This window comes from Engraulis encrasicolus, chromosome 1 (assembly GCF_034702125.1).
Source record: "Engraulis encrasicolus isolate BLACKSEA-1 chromosome 1, IST_EnEncr_1.0, whole genome shotgun sequence".
In the NCBI taxonomy this organism is placed as follows: Eukaryota; Metazoa; Chordata; class Actinopteri; order Clupeiformes; family Engraulidae; genus Engraulis; species Engraulis encrasicolus.
The window spans coordinates 5,762,000-5,780,727 of NC_085857.1; the positions used below are offsets into that span (position 1 = coordinate 5,762,000).

Sequence of the window (18,728 nt, forward strand, 5' to 3'; positions counted from 1 at the left end):
GTTAAGTGTAATTAAAAACGGCAGCATTGTCTTGTGTGAGGTTGAATGTATATAAAAGAGTGTCCAATAACACATGTCCAGGTATTTATTCTAATTTCTACACGTAGAACATGTAACATTATGTATCCTACTTTCATTGTGCCTAAGGGCTATGGTTAAGTACAATGTAGGTATATTATCACATGTTGATACATGTAGATAACTAAAAAAAAAAGACAAAATAAAGTATTACCATAAAATAAACAAGTCATGGATGAAAGTGAATGAAATTAATAATTACTTTTGCTCATGCATGCAACACACATTTGGAAATGTGTAATTAAATGTAACTCAAGTACACTGCGATTTATTTGAACATATGACAATTTTAATTATTTTCCCAATAAATACTCATAAAAGAAGACAATGGCGGTCTGCAGAAGAGAACTCAGGGCCTTCATTTGCCTTTCATGTCTGCCATTACCGTTTCCCAGATACATTTAATTATTAACCACCGCAATTCAATTAAAAGTGAGAGGGGACTAGGTGTTGGAAGGTGCTGGAAGGTGCGGGCTGCTTTTTAGGAGAACATAATTGCTCGTTTTGCGGAGTGCCTCGACAGGGGACAATGATCACATTAAGAAGAAGAAAGAAAAAGCAACCGAAGCATCTTACAGTTTGCGAGGCGCGCGCATTACCAAGTCTTAATTGCGAAATGGATCTGTTTGCTGAAAATTCAGGTAAATAATTGACGGCTCGTTCGCGTCGTTGTTCTCCAGGAGTGTTAGAAGATTGAGGGATTGGTGGGAAACACAAACTCGGTGTGCTGGTGTCCTGAGGGGGGAGAGAGAGAGGGAGAGAGAGAGAGAGAGAGAGAGAGAGAGAGAGAGGGAGAGAGAGAGAGAGAGAGAGAGAGAGAGAGAGAGAGAGCTGGGGGGGCTGTTCCAGTGCAGAAGGGAAAAAAAGCGCCCGTGCGTTCTAGCTGATGCACCATTTGACTGACAAGCGGTGCCAGCGCGCGCACTGGGAAGCCAACGGTCTGGCATGTCGAAGCCCTTTATTAGATCCTCGAATAACCTGTTGCTTTTTGCCGGGGTCATGGAAGTCAGTGTGACTCCAAAAACATGCATCTATTTATTTACGTTTCTCTTCAGATACATTGAGAAACCATAGGCTAGATGGGGTCGCCTAACTGCGATAAAGTGTTCATCATAACCTTCGCTGTAGTAAAGCAGACTGTTGAAATGGGTTCAATTATGAAACTCATATAGTAACATTCTTTGTTTGCGATGTATTTTAAGACAGTTTAAGGCTAATTGCGGCATTTATGGTTTCTGGGTAACTGCTGCGTGACAAGCCGATGACATTTAGAGCGCCATCAGTGTAATGAACGGTAATGAATGGTCATTGGAAACATATGGAGGCCGCAAAATCTGACAAGTTGAAGGACTTCATCATTACAGACTGGTCCTTGGGTGTAAAATGTCTTTGATGTGACGGCTGTCAAGTCCCATATAGCGAGGGCTTTTTACGGAAAGACAAGAGGCCTTGTCCAAAACTGAAATTGATCAGAATTGATCGAATAATGATGTTGTATAGCCTGTCACGGTGCCTGACGTTTGTATACAAATGCTGACTTTCAATCAACTTTTTTTTTTTTGCCTGAAGCCTGAAGCATGTGAATAAAATACCTTCACCCCTGGTATGTGTTATTTTATTGCAAAATATAGTCCAGGATTTTCAATGCTTGTTGGAAAAAAATGATTAAATATGCAATTTATCAATTTCCAAATTAAGTTTAAATTCTTTTTTTCCCCTCGCGCGCGACAGTTTAGACAAACAGCCTAGGTATGCAGGGCTGTGTTCACAGCGGGGTTATGGTATGTTTTCAGAAAATCTGTTTTTATGCAATACTCTTCTCCAGAAAAGAAACAGTTAACGTCTTTTGATGTCAGCGGTTGGCCTTCCAGCTATGCAGTGGACTATGAAATATTTGGAGGACAATTGGTTAAGTGGAGTTAACTGTTGCCTTTTCTCCCCGAGGTAGCTTCCCCTTTTGATCTCGCCGAGGCTGGCGCCTTCCAAAACACAACTTGTCTGGGTTATTAAACGCCGAGACCCGGAGAGAAAAAAAGCGCCTGTTGCTTCTCCGCTGAGGCTTTTGTAAGCCTTAAAGACCGTGACGAGCTTTAAATTGCGGAAATGTCGTGTGACCAACAATCATCACTAATCAATTTCGAAATCTATAGGTCTGAATGCGAGTCAAATCTACAAATATTTATTCCTGTAAACGGCCCCATAACTTTTTTTGCATCAACGTTCAGTATTTTTTTTTCTATTTAAACCATTTGCAGAAGATGTTTACGCTGTGCGTTTTGCCGATTAGAAAACTTTATTTTCTGTTGATTTAGGCCACTTTTAACTTGTTTTGTTGTAGTTTGTATGTTTGGTCGAGTAACAAAGACAGAAATTGAGAAACAACGACAGAACACCTCTTTTACGCATTGTTGTGATTTCTATTCGAATCAAAGTTTGTGTATTTTTTTGGAGTTCATTTTGGTCATCTTTTTCTCACCGTTCCTGTCTTGGCACAGGAGTGTCAGCGTGTGATTATTTCATTGTGCTTTTTTCAATGACTGCTCGGCTATTGGGTGAGGATACTTGGGACGCTTCCCTACTGGTTAATTACGCTAAAATTGGTCTACTTAGTGTTCCAAGGAGTCAAAAGCCTCTGGGCTATCAATGCATCATCCCAGCAAGACGTCTAAAGTTAACTACTCGGTTTTCTCGATATCCTCTTGATGTCTTTCATGGGGCATTTAGTCCAATCAAAACGCAACCCGGAGACATAACGAGGCCAACTTGACAAGGCGATTGGAAGACGTTCGGCCCGCTTGACGAGCTGATTGGACGACGTGGAAGGGGGGGAATTCTCGACCGTTTTATACCCGACCTCTCCCACAACAGTCATTGGACTGTCAGGACTTCAAAAGGATAAGCAATACACGCATAGCCAGAAAGTATACTGCGAAGCCATACGCTAGTGTATGGCACCATACACTTGCAGGATGAATTCTTCACAAGGCTCCCCATCCCACCACGAGGTGAAAGTGCACCAGGAGAAAGCGGAATTGGTAAAAGAGGAGATTAGACCGACCGAGGCCACCGTTGACAACAGCAACAAGGGACTGAAAACAAAAACGAGCAGTTTACCCTTCAGCGTCGAGTCACTGATCTCGAAGAAAACCACTTGTCGGACTGTGTATACCGCCGCCGGACCTGGACTCGTACTACCCAAGCCTGTCACGGAACAAATGGAACCATTTTCTTCCCCGAGGACATTCTATGGCGAGAAAAGCAAATTGCCCAGCGAGAGCTTTCCCAGCCCGTCCGATAATTTGAATGACGATAACGAAGATTTTAGCGATAAAGAACAGAGCACTTGGTTCAGGACGTCATCCTTTTCATCTCCACCACGTAAGTCTTGCCAGCTTGTTTTATTCAGTAACTTGATTCATTTTTTATTCGGTAGAATAGTAAAATTGTGATAAACGGGCATGTGCGTAAATGTCAACTTCGTGCGTAATTATCTGTTGGGTAGATTTTGAGATGCAAGAGATTTTGACAAAGGGCTACTCGAAAAAGTCTTTGGTGTTGGCTCTGTGCTCTCACTGTACTTAAATGTAATTAAATGCAAATCAAAGAACACTTGCGTTGTTAAAAAAAAAAAAAAAACATTTTAGAATGTGTATTTCCAAGTGGACTCTTTGAAGCGCTATTGAAACGATCTGTTGACAAATAAAGTGCAGGCCTGCCACTCAGTTTGAAGTCATGGAAACAATAAATACACAGGCCGAATCTTGGTCATGGGAACCAACTTCAAGACTAGAATCATATGTTATATATCTTATATTCAAGTCACACATTCAAGTTACCTACACTAATAAATAAAAACCACAGCAAGTAACTATAACGAATAAGTTATAAACATATGACAGACATGGCACATGGCTTAGCTGCAATTGAATATTATTTTGGAGTCAACTCCTGTCTATGTGGGTGCTTTTGTCTGGTCAACGTTACATGTTCCAAAAGATGCACACAATTCTTTGCCCGTTTTAATTAACGTGCGTAATACGTTCCTCTTCCCAACAGGTAACCCCAGCCCTACGCCGTGCACCTTGCGCAAACACAAAAACAACCGCAAACCTCGGACACCGTTCACCACCTCGCAACTCCTGTCACTGGAGAGGAAGTTCCGGCAGAAGCAGTACCTCTCCATCGCGGAGCGGGCCGAGTTCTCCAACTCCCTCAACCTGACGGAGACCCAGGTCAAAATCTGGTTTCAGAACCGGAGGGCCAAAGCCAAGAGACTGCAGGAGGCCGAGCTGGAGAAATTCAAGCTGGCGTCCAAACCTCTTCTACCGGCTGCCTTTGCGCTGCCCTTCCCGCTGGGGGCCCACATGGGCTCCCCATCGCTCTACGGGAGCGCGAACTCTCTCCCGAGGCCTGCTCTGCCCGTACCGGGACTTTTCGGTGGACCAGTGGGCTATGGAATGTACTATTTGTCATAAGTAGATTTTTTTTGTTTTTTTTTACTGCTGGCAGAGACTTTTTTATATATATATAACAGAATAAACAACGTGCCCTTATACCAATTATGAGATTGAAATTGCGGAGGGAAAGAGATTTTTTAAGACCATGTACAAAGTAGTTTTATTTTATGTATGACAAATTTTAAAACATATAGCCTTTAAAACAGAATGTTCAGTTAGATCGGACCAACCGAAATAGACAGACAGTTGCTGTCTTTTCCCCCACACTGGGTTTGTCATTTTCCCCCTCAGAAAAGTTATGTTAACTGAATATTGTACATAATTTGTTGGTTGAAAGGCGTGCTCCTGTAAATTCAAAGAATTTTCCCCAGTAGTCCCATACATGCACTTGGGCTACTGAAAAAATGATGCAAACATTCCGTATTTCAACGCCAATTCGTTTTCATATATTTTTTTCCACAGAACAGTTGTCGGGTGCATTTTTACATTGCCCTGTTTGATTGTGTGCGCGTGTGCGAGCGTGTGTGAGGCAGATAGCGTAGGCTACTACCATGCAGAAGTTGTACACCACGCGAGTTAAGTACTTAATGGCCTTAGTGTGTAAGTGCCTTGAAGACCAAATATTTATTAGTCAACAATAAAGATTATTGTGAGAATTTCGTCTTCTCCACTGATTATTTACTGCTTTCCATTTCGCCTCTTGTCATAATTGCTTAATGTGTCTTACAACGTGATGCGTAAACTGTAGTAAAACAAAATTCATCTCCAAAAGGAGGCTAAATTCACCGTGCGTAAAACATAGCACCAAGATGCAATCGCGTAAAAAAAAGGTTATTTGTAGATAGAATCAAGTTGCAAAATAAAACCAGACAGGCCTACATAAAATATTATGGTTACTTAGAAAAACAATGCTGAAGCCTGACTTTGTTGTCAATAGTTCTGGTGTTGTGCAGTGCTTCAACATTTCAGATATAGGCCACTGCGCTTTGATTGTCGACGAAACACTTCACCGGTTTATTGAAGGCAGCCTTACAATTTGGCCCGTATGTTTTTAATTTTGTGCAGGTATATTAGGTAGGCCTAGGGTCACAACTGCATTACGCAGAGACCCATGACCACGACATCGCACTCAACAAAACATCAAGGCCTAGAATTTAAACTCTGTCCGATGCGAATTTATTGTATTTCATTTACAGAGCATTAGTCTGTCTCACATAACAAAAATTACAGACTATAGGCCTAATTAGCCTAAACAATTAACCCTTTGAGGAGTACCATCACAAATATGTGATTAGAATTTTGTCAAAATGTTGAGTTCTCATTATGATGTCATAAGGACTTTGCAAGATTTTTAACACAGACTTCTATGGAAGCTGTAGAGTGTTCGATTAAAATTCTAAAAGAACTGGGGGAAAATCCTTACTCCTCAAAGGGTTAAGTCATGTATTCTAATGTGACGTGCTCTGAGAACATGCTCATGTAACTTTATAACTATGACGCATAACATTAAAGACTACATGAGTAAAGCACACAGGTATTTAAATTCAGCAATTAAACCGAATGTTTTCCTCTCGTATGACTCTCCTTAAATCTTCAGCCCGCACATACGGGGAGGTCGGCCACTCATAAAGAAGTAGTAGACAATATTATCAAATCAAATTATTTATATAGCACATCATCATACATAAATGTCATTCAATGTGCTTAAGAATAGAAAAAGGTGAAGAAGAACCACTATACTGTGTTATAGATAGTGTAATTAACTATCACCAAAGGCAGAAGCTTTTTTTTAACTTCCTTTTATAACAAGATACTGTTGGGGCAGTTCTAATTTGGACAGGGAGTTGGTTCCAGCATTTTGCAGCATAATGACTAAATGCCATTTCACCTTGTCTGGATGTGAGCCTAGGCACAACCAGTAGAGGAGATTCATAACACCTAAGATATCTATTAGGGTGATTTTGCTCAAGCATATTTACAATATATTTAGGGCCTAAGCCATTCAGTGACATATAAACTATCAGTTTGAGTTTTAAACTCAATTATACATCTTACTGGAGGCCAGTGCAATGACCTAAGTTGGCTACTGGAGTGATGGGGCCTCTACTTTGTTTCGTTTTAGTCAGAAGTCTTGCTGCAGTACATATAACCGGAAAACATATGAAAGGAAAAGTAGAAATAATTATGTGTGTTCTTTACTGACTGAGGTTTATTAAACCTTGCAAACAAACATGGAAAGAGGAAAAAGAGATCCTGCTATATCATGCCACAACAACAGGGGGTGCTGCCGTGACGTAAATGAGATTCAAGGTATTGGTCGGCTTAAAAAAAAAAAAATTCACCAATTTTTACAATTAGCTTCAGAACGTAAACGGTGTCTCCGATGGTGCACTTGTGCACTAAGGGCACTATGTTTCAGTGCCAAATTAATACACCATGCGCACTGAAATGAAGACTGAAGGGTAGTAACCTACAAGAGCATCATTTGAGATCCAGCAACAGCCTATCTACTAAATGATGGAATATTGATATGCCTTTGGATGTAATGAATTGACAGATTGCACCAGAGAGAGTAGAGAGAGAGAGGTTCCATTGGCCCATTGTTTCCTGGTTCTATTATGGCCCCCCTTAGGCAGACCTAAGGACTGTTCTATTCATTGTAGGAGCATTATGACACGGCCCTTTAGGCAGACCGGAACCTGTCGCGTTAGGTGCCCATAGAAACCTATTATGTTGGCATATCTCTATACTTAAAGAATCTCTGATTGGACTCTGGCCTTTTCTTAATCCATTTGCATCCATTGGATATCATTTGGTCTGGTAGTCTATAGTATTAGTTTAAGCAAATTAATAAATGTGAGAGAGTAGAACTATCAGACAGAGATCAATGCTTTTTGACATGCAGTTCGATCTTTACCTTCAGATTTCCTTACATGTGTCACCAGGTTGCTAGACACAGGCATGCAGGTTGAGGAGGCTTTAGGCACAAGCACAAGCACAGCTCGCATGAAAGGCTGATAAGAGATAAGATAAAAAACAGCAATCTGGTTAGTTTTTTCTTGCCACCATTTCACAATTAAGAGACAAGTCTTCAACACGTCATCATGTTTTAGTGTCTTTTTAGTATATCAATAAACACAACTCTGGGTAGTTCAAGTACTTAACACTGCACATTATTACACTTACACAGTTTATGACATTGTATCTAATTATTGTAAAAGGAACAGCAAACGTAAAGGAGCAGTTCAGCCAGTTTCAATATGCTGTTGTATTGCTCATGCTACCCTTGACTTGTCAGTACCCGGTGATGCTGCATTTTTTGGCTCAACCCTTTCCGAGATCTGAGCTATTCTTATGGGGGTAGACTTTGTTAACATTCAATTTTTTTCTTAATATAGGCCTACTCCAAATATTTTCCCAAAGGGTATCGCTGTTTGCTAGTTATCTGCTGATGTTTTAGGCAATAAATCAAGATGTTTTTTTTTTATGTAAACAAAGCCCTGCCCCATTACAATGACCAGGATCACGGAAAAGAAGAAGAAAAAGAAAAACAAATCTCAGGTACTGACAAGTCCATGGTAGTGTGAGCATTACAACTGCATGGTGTTGACATTGGCAGAAGTTATCCTTTAAGAGCAACTGATAACTCACTGACAGAAGTACACTTGAACACAAAACAACAAATAGAACAACGATAGCTATCAGAAAGGGGGCATTGGTACAGTGCATGTGTATTTTTTTAATTTCAGTCAAAATTGTCTAGCGATTGCTACAGCTACACATACATCACTGTATAGGCTACTGTATTACTAGCCTGGCGACGCCATCCATGTACTCCACCCAAAGATTTTGGCTCCGCACATCGTCTGGCAAAAGCCTCAAGCTCGGTTCTCTCAGTGTTTAGCCAATCAGCAAACAGTTGAGAGTGGTGACGTAGAACTCACTCACCCGCGAGCTCCGTTACTGATTGGTTAAAGTAACTATAGGCCTATTCACACTTTCGTTTTGTTATTTGTATGCTTTTGCGACGCTAAAACGTAACAGGCATGCTAATAAAGCACAATATGGGTTTTAATTTGAGTTTGGAACTCCAATTAATTTAAATGATAGAGTAAGATGGATCAGACCATCTCCCACCGTCCACTGAGACGGATTCCTCAAGGCTTTTGCCAGACTGATTGACGGAGTCAACAGTCGGCTTTTCGCCCAGCCTAATGTATTACAGCAATAAATAAAAACTGTCTTGAAGAGGCTGATCGTAAGAGGCACGCTGCATCCCCATACTCAGCAGAGAGAGAGAGAGAGAGAGAGAGAGCGCAAGTAGGCTCTTAATATTAAAACGAGCAGTCTCTCTCACTCACTCTCTCTCTCACTCACTCACTCACTCACTCACTCACTCACTCACTCACTCACTCACTCACTCACTCACTCACTCTCTCTCTCTCTCTCTCTCTCTCACTCTCTCTCTCTCTCTCTCTCTCTCTCTCTCTCACTCACTCACTCACTCACTCACTCACTCACTCACTCACACACACACACACACACACACACACACACACACACACACACACACACTCACACACACACACACACACACACACACACACACACACACACCATAGCCTACCAGTCCCTCACGCAAGCTGTCATTGTGCAAGGCCCCGCCAATCAACGCAGTGCGATGGGGGTTCAGAGTCTTCCTCAAGTAGCGTAGCCCCACCCGCCAGCGGCCAAAATAATTTTTGCCTGCGAGTGGGTCTAGCCTCGGACAATGCCCCATGCCCTGAAACTAGCAGGCCAATCACAACACAGGAGATTTGTTTTGATTTGTTTTTAATCTTTTGATGCAAAGTGGACTGGGTTTTGAGGGAGTGACGACAAAGCATTGGCCAATAGGCACAGACACAGTTTGAAAAACAACGTGTTGTTCCCATCAACAACCTTCCGATGTCCCATTGATCGGGGCCAGACTAAATATTCACATTTAATCTCAAATTTTGTCTGGCTTGCCAGGCTATTCCTCAAGGGCATTTTTGCCTCATTCTTTTGAAACTCGACTGTCGGTAGACCCGAGGTTGTTCTCCCGACAACCGCTGTACATGTGTTCTATTGCAACAGCTGGGGACAATACAAGTCAAGCACTGGTGTCACTTTTACCTCTTATTGCACTTTACTTGAAAACCTGCTGCTACTAAGTATTGTACCCCAAACACAATTTCGTTGCCTTTTTGACAATGACAATATATTCTTGAATCTTGAATCTTGAAATGTCTGAAAACACTAATGTTAAACGAACTCGGAGTATATCAAAGTGCTCTGAGTTTGAGTTTTGGATCCCCGAGTTGAGTACCCGTTCTTTTGCAGTTTCCCGAGGCGGAGGTCTGGGTTTCCGACAATCCGAGTTTCAAAAGAATGCACCATTTGACCTGCTCCCAGGAGGAGGTGTAGAATCAAGCCAGCCAATTAGATCCTCCTCAGATGAAAGCAAGGAGCACAGGGACAGGAACGAGGATGGGAGCCTATGAAGGAATGGATACATTTAGTGTGTGCACTTAAGGCAGTGGTTCCCAAGCTTTTTGAGCCAGGGACCCCATTTAGATATCCCACATTTGTAGGGGACCCCATACACACTTTTTTACACAGGAAAAAAAAAAAAAAAAAAAAACACCCTTAATTGACCTAACTTGCGGGGTAACACATCACTGATTCTTGAGAAAGTGGCTCTGTAATGTTGACAGAAAAAAACAAAGTGAATTACAAAATTATATGGTATATCCTCGTAGACTAAGGTCTTGGCTTTTCAGAAATGCACAAGGCCAATCTCCCGATTATGTATTTTTTTCAGAAATCAGGCTTTTCTCCGATCATACCTTGTTTTTTGTCAACACCGTCAGACACAATTAAAAGTTATTAAAATTGTATTGATTTGGTTGCATATGTATCTGGAGTTTTTAAGTGATTTTGTGTATTTTTTGGTTCACACATATGCCTTTAAATGTTGAAAATTCACTTTTGTTCTATTTTAATACTGTTTCATGTGTTCTAATTTTAAAATATGTACCGTCATACGATGCTTACTTAACGCCTAAATAGAACAAACAATTTTTTGTAATTTCACAAATATTCGTGTAGGCTTAAATTGGCTATTACTTTGATATTTCAACAACTCCTAAGGAAAATGTGTTGTAAGCACATTCCTTTAAAATGTCCAAAACTCCTTCTTACGGTGGTGACTTAAGAACTGACGGTGGTGACAGTAATCTGAGAGTGGTGAAAGTGGCCTAATTAGTACCTGCATTTAGCAAAATAAATAGCCCTCTCAAGTCAATGGCATCTTGCATAAACACTTTATTTTTGTGTGTGCACAGTATGAGCACATGTTTTTACTTCATTAGTTAGATTATCTAGGAAGGAAGCCACTGGTTGTTGAAAATGTGGTAAAAACAGCTTTTAAGTTGTTCAAATCCAAAATATAGAGGTGTATTATGATAGATGTAGGTCTTGGCTGTGCAGTGAATGCATTGGCCAAGCTCCCCATGTTTAACATTTTTCATAAAATGGGCTCTTTCTTGTTTTGTCAACAGCGGCAGACAGAATTAGAAGTAAAAACACATGTTTACTGTATTAAAGTGAATTACTTTAACAATTCAACATAACTGTAGATACTTATTGTATGCATATTCTTAAAACATGTCAAAAACACGTAAAACATGTGTTTTTTGGTGAACTCCATCAGATGTCACCACCGTCAGGTTTTCTGACAAAAAAACCTCCAAATGCACCTCAGTGGTGGCTAGAGTATAATTTTGGATCACAATTATTACTAACATGCCTAGTAATGTTTCATTAACCAGCACAATTTAGTAAAATATGGAACAACATGATGAGCAGAACAAAATCTGACGGTGGTGACATCTGACGGTGTGAGACAAAAAAACACTCTTTTAAATATTATGCATTGTTTGTTCACATTAGCCATTTCATTTTCGCTCTGTTTCTTGGGTGCTTCATACCTTTTCTGAAAAAAATTATATTTATTAACATTAATGTAATACAATAGTATTAAAACCCCCGACGGTGTTGACAGTTTATGGTTGGGACAGTACCAGTGTCCAAACAAATTAACAAATTGAGGACAAAATAATAAACTTAAAGGAGCTTCAGTGATGGTGAAGTAGGCAGTAGAGCTAAAGGTTTGAAAAGGGGTCCTCAGTAATGAAAATTACCTTGTGCATACCTGATTTTATTGTCTTTTAGAAAAAATCTGACGGTGGTGACCAATATGCTGGACACATTTTGAGCAATCAGTAAATAATAGTAAATATTGTTTTACATCCACTATGTGGGCAGTCATGGGTGAGTGGTTAGGGCGTCAGACTTGCATCCCAGAGGTTGCCGGTTCAACTCCCGACCCGCCAGGTTGGTGGGGGGAGTAATCAACCAGTGCTCTCCCCCATCGTCCTCCATGACTGAGGTACCCTGAGCATGGTACCGTCCCACCGCCACTGAGGGCTGCCCCCTTGCACGGGTGAGGCATAAATGCAATTTCGTTGTGTGCAGTGTGCAGTGTTCACTTGTGTGCTGTGAAGTGCTGTGTCACAATGACAATGGGAGTTGGAGTTTCCCAATCGGCTTTCACTTCCTTTCACTTTCATGTGCACATCTGTAGAACCACTTTAATATGGTCTTCCACATCATGGTGATATTGTTCAATTCTGTTAGTGATTTTTGTATTTTAAGTCAATTGAAATGATGATGCCAGTCCTTGGGACAGGCGTTTTTACAGGGGGTGGACAGGTTTATAGCCATGAAAAGTAATAAAATTACACTTAAATATTTCAAACAACTGTGTATTCGTGTGACAGACCCCTTGGCCATTACCTGGGTTCATTTTGTTTGTGAAAATATAGTTGATTTTCAACAGAATTAATATTTTACTGCAGGGACATGTTTTTGCCAAACTTTCAAGAATCAGTGACATATATACATTTATAATAATTTAAGATTGTATGGTGTGTTTCCATCTATACTATAATCAGTTATTATTATGCTATATTAATTAGTATTTTTATTTATCTTTGGTCACACCCAGACATTTCAGGTGACCTCCATTTGAATTCCAGGTTACCCCACATGGGGTCCCGACTTAAAGGACCAGTTCAGTCAATTTCAATATGCTGTTGTATTGCTCACGCTACCCTGGGCCTTGACTTGTCAGTACCCGGTGATGCCACATTTTTCGGCTAAGCCCTTTCCGAGATATGAGCTATTCTAATGGGGGCAGCGTTTGTTTACATTTTTTTTTAAATTAACATAGGCCTACTCCAAATATTTTTCCAAATGGTACCGCTGTTTGCTAGTTGTCTGCTGATGTTGTATAACCTTTCGGATGTTTTTGGGAATAAATAAAAATGTTTTTTTGAAATCTAAACAAAGCGCTGCCCCCATTACAATGACCAAGATCTCGGAAAAGGCTAAAGAAGAAAAAAAAAAACTCAGGTACTGACAAGCCCAGAGTAGTGTGAGCGTTACAACTGTATGTTGAAATTGACTGAACTGGTCCTTTAAAGGTGTCTGAGGGAAAACCACTGACTTAAGGCAATTGCTAACGATGACAGGGACCCCAAAAGAGGATGCGACTATTAGCCAGTGTACTACTGCTGTGCAATCATCCGTTTGCTCTTCAGCCCTATTGGTGTACAACTTGTAAACCTGATGTTGTTTTTTAACAACTCATGCTTAGGACATATAGGCCTACCGGTAAGATATGCATGGATTCGTGCGTGCATACATGTGTCTGATGCAGACATGTGCTTGTGTTTGTGTGTGTGTTCAACGGGAACATGATGAAAACCCCTACAATTATTGTTTTTGGTGAAGCAACTTCAGAAATTACAGACAAAACACAAAATCGTCATTTTTTCAGGGGACTAGCCATGGTGGTGGGTGTTTGCTGTCAAGATGGCCATCTTGGCAGTAAAGTAGCCTACTCTGGAAACCCCTGTAGGCTATACAACACATTAAAACAGAAGGAATGTACTCACAGTGTTTAATAGAATATTATAACACTGCTGGCATGCTTGCTTTAACATACTGTAGCCTAGCGTGCAAAACAGTACAAAATACATTCCGATGTAAGCCGCAAGAAACACAGACACAAAAAAATAGGTCTAGCCTACTGTAATAGACCATAATGCAAGTAGGACTATAATGCGAATTGCGCTATTCAAGGAGTAGATGTAGGATGATATAACAATGTCGTCCAATCTGCAATTACAGTCCATCTGACTTGACGAGTGGTTCTCAATCTTTTTTGAACAAATGCCCCCTTGACCTCATCATGAGCCTCCTAAAAGGACTAATGCCCCCATTTGCAACGGAGCGCAACAACAACAACAACAACATGTAATAATAATAATAATAATAATAATAATAATAATAATAGGCTACGTACAAATATTCACAATGAATGTAAACATGTAAACCTTAGAACAAATTCGTCATTTAAACAGAACCTGTTTAGGCTATCTGAAACTGCATTAGGCCTATAACCTTTTTCAAAAAATCATCGTGTTTAGTGGCATCTTTTTTTCTTCAAAGCACATTACACCGGTAGATGGCGCCAGCACATCTAAATTGGTGTTGGTGCTCAAAGTGAGGGACGGGGATCTTCGAGGGGCGTGCATGCCCCCTGCCCTGAATTTGCGCATTGCTAAAGTGATCACTGTGCGAGTGCGACACAGCAGTTTGTTTCACAACAGGAAATGCAGGCTATCAGCATGCAAGACTGATAAGGCCCATGTACTAATCATTTCAAACAGATTGCTTTTGTTTTGGTCACAGCCTGCGGCTGTGATTCAGGTTTAGGATAGGCCTAGGCCTACTGCAGAAACTTCTGTATCTACCTTGTCGCTGCTTTATTGTGTTTCATAGGTTGGCCACGGATTTTCTGGCTCAGTTGGTTCGAACAGTGTCGAAAGGCCTCCTGGGTTAGTTTGCTGAACGTTTTCAGTTTGTGATGTCGATTTTACATTCAGCTACAATCTCATTAACCACTGAGGTGGGTGTAGAACGGGGGTAAACTTTTGTAGTGCTACTTTGATTTGGCTTATAATAGTAGAACTAGGCCTATTTTGAAGCGTATACATTTTATGAAATGCACTGCATGCATTGCCATTGACATAGACCTACTTCAAGATACTAGAGCTCTACAGTTGTGTCGTGAGTCCTACCTACCTGCTTTATTCACCTCCTACACAGAGAGGTGGCATGCTTGCCTCATCATGTTGTTGCCTCATAAATTAAAAAAGGGGAAGGTGCTAGGAAACATGATTTTTGCCGAACACATGATTGGTTGCCACCAGCCCAAGCCTGAATTTCCATTGGCTATCGGTAAGTTTTATCACGACGTGGGCGGAGTTATTTCAAAAGACATTTCCGGTATTCCTGTGTTGTTTGACAGACAGTTTTGACGAGAACATCGGAGGTCAGGTGAGGTAAGCACATAAGAAATTATCATTCATTGTTTTAACAGGTGTTTCATTAATAAATACAGTATCGGTATATGAATGACATGTGCTGGTGATGTTGTCACAGTGATTTGTCATTGTGCCCGTCCTGTATAGATTTCCATGAATGACTGCAATTTTCCTAGCAAGCTAACCTAGCTTTAGCGAGATGTAAGCTCTCCGTTGCATGGCAGTGGCCCGTCTATGTTGTCGAGGTCGAAATTTTGCCACCTTGGTGTATGAACGTGTTTACGATTTGCATGAAATTGTTGCAGATCTATACGGTGGTCAAACGCTGAGTTGCTCGACGCGTTTCAGGTGTGTATCTCAACATCCAGCATATTTTTTCTTTACGTGTATTTTGTCACGATACGCAAACTAGCGGTGATGCCACCTAATTTATCTTACTGTATTCCGTTAGCCAGGCTAACGTTGGTTAGCTTGCTAGCCAAGATGAAGTGATGTCGACACCTTTTTGTGGTAATGCGAGAACCCTGCCTGTATCTCACATTTTGCTGCCACGGGCCATTTTGCCAACCTCGTTTTAAAACGCGTAAACACGGCGTGATGGATTTGGCCATTGCAGTAACGTTGCAGTGTGTGTTGCCATTTGGGGGTGTAGAAGTTGATAGAGCTTGCAGCTACATTTTGGCGCAGACAAGTATGGAATGTAGCAATGCGAAACGATGTGTCCAGACTCATCATCAGAAACACACTCTACACCTGCTGCCATGGTACAGTAGAACTACCACTTGGTACTACCAGAATCACACGCTTAGACTTGCTTATGTTGTGTGATTTATTCTTGACTTATCACAAAAGCGTTCACCTCTCCTGCTCAGAGATCTGAGATGTGAGATTAGTGTTGACTTTATGTAACTGCAGGTTAAAATGGAAGGGTATTGATTGTATTTCTATTATTGTTATTTGGACAATCCTTTCTTTCTGTTTTCTTTTCTTTTCTTTTACCACAAGTCAAGGCACACACTATCAGCAAAGCGCAGTTGGGTGAGAACAAACAGATGGGCGGCACAGGATCTTGCCAAATAAGATAGAGGGAGTGACACTCATGTGTTGGACTTAATCTCTGTCAGAAAAGCATGACTAATTATTTTCCGATGTTTCCATAGTTTATAGGTTACACATCATCACTCGGGTACAAAATCATGTCTCTGTGAATATGACCGCCTTGGTTGGGGTGTGTGTGTGTGTGTGTGTGTGTGTGTGTGTGTGTGTGTGTGTGTGTGTGTGTGTGTGTGTGTGTGTGTGTGTGTGTCCTCTCTGTCAGACAGACAGTATGTTTGTGTCCCCTAGCTACTAGTGGGCTAACTAGCACAGTGGCTAGTGGAGGACGACACACTGATTGTATTGTTTAGGCAGAACAATGCGGGACAATTCACAGGGAGGCACTTGGTGTGACTGTATGCTTACGTTACAGCCAGCGGAGGACATGGGGGAAGAGATAAATCAATAATGACACATTTCCTGCAATAAACAAACAAGGACATGGGACAGGGGTGGAGCTATGGGGGGGGCAAGCAGGGCATTTGCCCCTGGGCCCAGGTCCCTCTTGTATTGGTGTTGGGGGCATCATCGTGACCATGGCAGGCTGTATGGAGGGGCCCTATAGGTGGTTTGTCCTGGGGCCCTGTGTGCAATTGTTCCTCCACTGACACGAGATTACCCTTCATTATCTCCTCCAATCAGAAGTGAGGAATCAATCACGGCCCTTTTTGTGTGTCTGTTTACATTTACACCACTGTGCTGCACCATTGGGAGTGATTGGTAGACCAGACCAGCTGGACAAAGCAGTTGCAGCGTTGCTGCATTGCGTGTCTGTTATGGTTAGTGGTGGCAGTTGTTAACCAAGGGGGCTATTCCTAGAACCTGGCTTGGCTTAGTAGTGAACCAACCAGGTTAAGTTGACCTTGAGGTAACTTGGTGATAAAGCTGAACTCCTCATTTTCTTACATCAAGTGAAGTCAGCTTTTATTGTCAGTTTCTTCATATGCACACTGCACAGGTCATGCATGGAAATTGAAATTACGTTTCTCTCTCTATACCAGTGTTTCCCAACCTTTTTTGTCTTGTGTACCCCCTAAACATTTTCGTTGTGCCATGAGTACCCCCCAAGTCAAGTTCTATATCGCTTTCTCTATCCCAATGTAACTAAGTACAATACATTTGTTACAATTACATTTTTCCAAGTACCCCCTGCTGTGTGCTCGCGTACCCCTAGTAGTAAGCTTACACGTACCCCTGGTTGGGAAACACTGCTCTATACCATGAAAGGACAGACATAAACAAGACTGACATTTACAGACTGACATCAAAGTGCAATACAGGACGGGTAACAGAATGATATCTGAATGGTATCTGAATGATATCTGAATGATATCTGTGTGGGGTGTCTAAGCTTATTGGGATTACCTCTTCCTGTTGGTATAACTGAACCATCTTCTTGCAATACCCCCGTCAACTCTGTGTTTGTTTTGAAAGTGATTTGATCAGGGGGGTGTTTCTTGGCAGTGTCGTTCCTGAGTAAAGTGTTTGCAATGCTTGGTTGCTTGCAATGATCGTGATGTGTCCCCAGTCAATGACTCTCTACCATGTAGCGGCTGTGTGTTATGTGGGTGTGCTATGAGCAACTTTACAGATACACAGAGTTTTTGGTGTAGGCTTGACTCTCTTACAACACTATCACAAGCGATTTGTGATAAGATAGCCTTCACATGTGATTGTGTTGGGCGTGTTATATTCCACTCAGTACTTGTTTTTTATGTCAGCTCTCTTTGTCTTTGGTGTGTGTGTGTGTGTGTGTGTGTGTGTGTGTGTGTGTGTGTGTGTGTGTGTGTGTGTGTGTGTGTGTGTGTGTGTGATCATTGCCAAACTGATGTTGGGGTATCCGTGGCTTAATGTAAGACCCTTAACTTATAGGGCGTTGGCATTTAGGCCAAAGGGTTGGCAGGGCCTAAGTCAAGTTGGTTTCATTGTCAATTTCTTTACATGCACTGGTCATAGAAAGAATTGAAATTACGTTTCTTACTTTCCCATGCAGACGTAGTTGATATTGCATCGAACCGAGGGATCGCGGTACGCAGACCCACGAACCCCTATCGCGAAGCTTCCTCACAGAATCGCGATGTGCCCTTTTAAAGTTGTTACCCCTCAGTGTAGAACACAACAGGCAACATACAGGCAAGAGTTTGCATATGCGCTTAAAAAGACCAGTAGAAAAAGGGCGCACACATTCGAGTAACAGTTCCATTCACAGCTTTCTCATATAAAATGCTCCGTCCAACCAGCACGTTGTTGTTATCCATTGCCTGAGCAACCTCCGCGAGAGGCAAACATCGGAAGGTGAACGACAAATGAACAACAAGGAAGGTGAAGGACAAATGAACAACAGACCAAGAAGGCTTTTATAAACGTGTCAATATTTTTTTTTACTCATGCATGCGCGGTGTATTGCGAGTGGAGTTTGATGTTGGAGCGGAGAGAGAGAGAGAGCGCGAAAGAGAGAGAGCGCACGAGATGCTCCCCCTGCCTATAAACCAACCTGGAATCGCTTGTAGGGAGGTGCCCGAAGTCGGACGAACGTTGAGGTCAATAGGCAGGATATTAGGCAGCATTATTTCTTCCCACATTAATGTTAGGCTATATTGTAAAATTACCACCTACATAA

The 18,728-nt window shown here is 41.5% G+C and overlaps 2 protein-coding genes across 9 annotated transcripts in view; both read left to right on the forward strand.

Annotated features, from left to right (window-relative positions):
* Positions 1 to 2,964: 2,964 nt before the first annotated feature.
* On the forward strand, positions 2,965 to 5,940 carry LOC134469510 (homeobox protein MSH-C-like). Its single transcript, XM_063223974.1, has 2 exons — positions 2,965 to 3,456; positions 4,135 to 5,940. Exons 1-2 carry the CDS (start codon positions 3,027 to 3,029, stop codon positions 4,551 to 4,553), a joined length of 849 nt encoding a protein of 282 aa, XP_063080044.1. The 5' UTR covers positions 2,965 to 3,026; the 3' UTR covers positions 4,554 to 5,940.
* An 8,836-nt stretch (positions 5,941 to 14,776) lies between these two features.
* Positions 14,777 to 18,728, forward strand: part of pnpla6 (patatin-like phospholipase domain containing 6) — a 109,685-nt gene continuing 105,733 nt past the window's right edge. For 5 of the 8 annotated variants that reach the window (XR_010034419.1, XM_063195831.1, XM_063195824.1 and 2 more), the window contains exon 1: positions 15,368 to 15,777. Coding sequence is in view for 4 of the 8 variants with exons in the window: in XM_063195831.1 (XP_063051901.1) it covers positions 15,720 to 15,777 (58 nt within the window). In the remaining 4 variants the exon portion in view is untranslated. The other 3 variants (XM_063195859.1, XM_063195855.1, XM_063195849.1) reach the window with 3 other exon arrangements.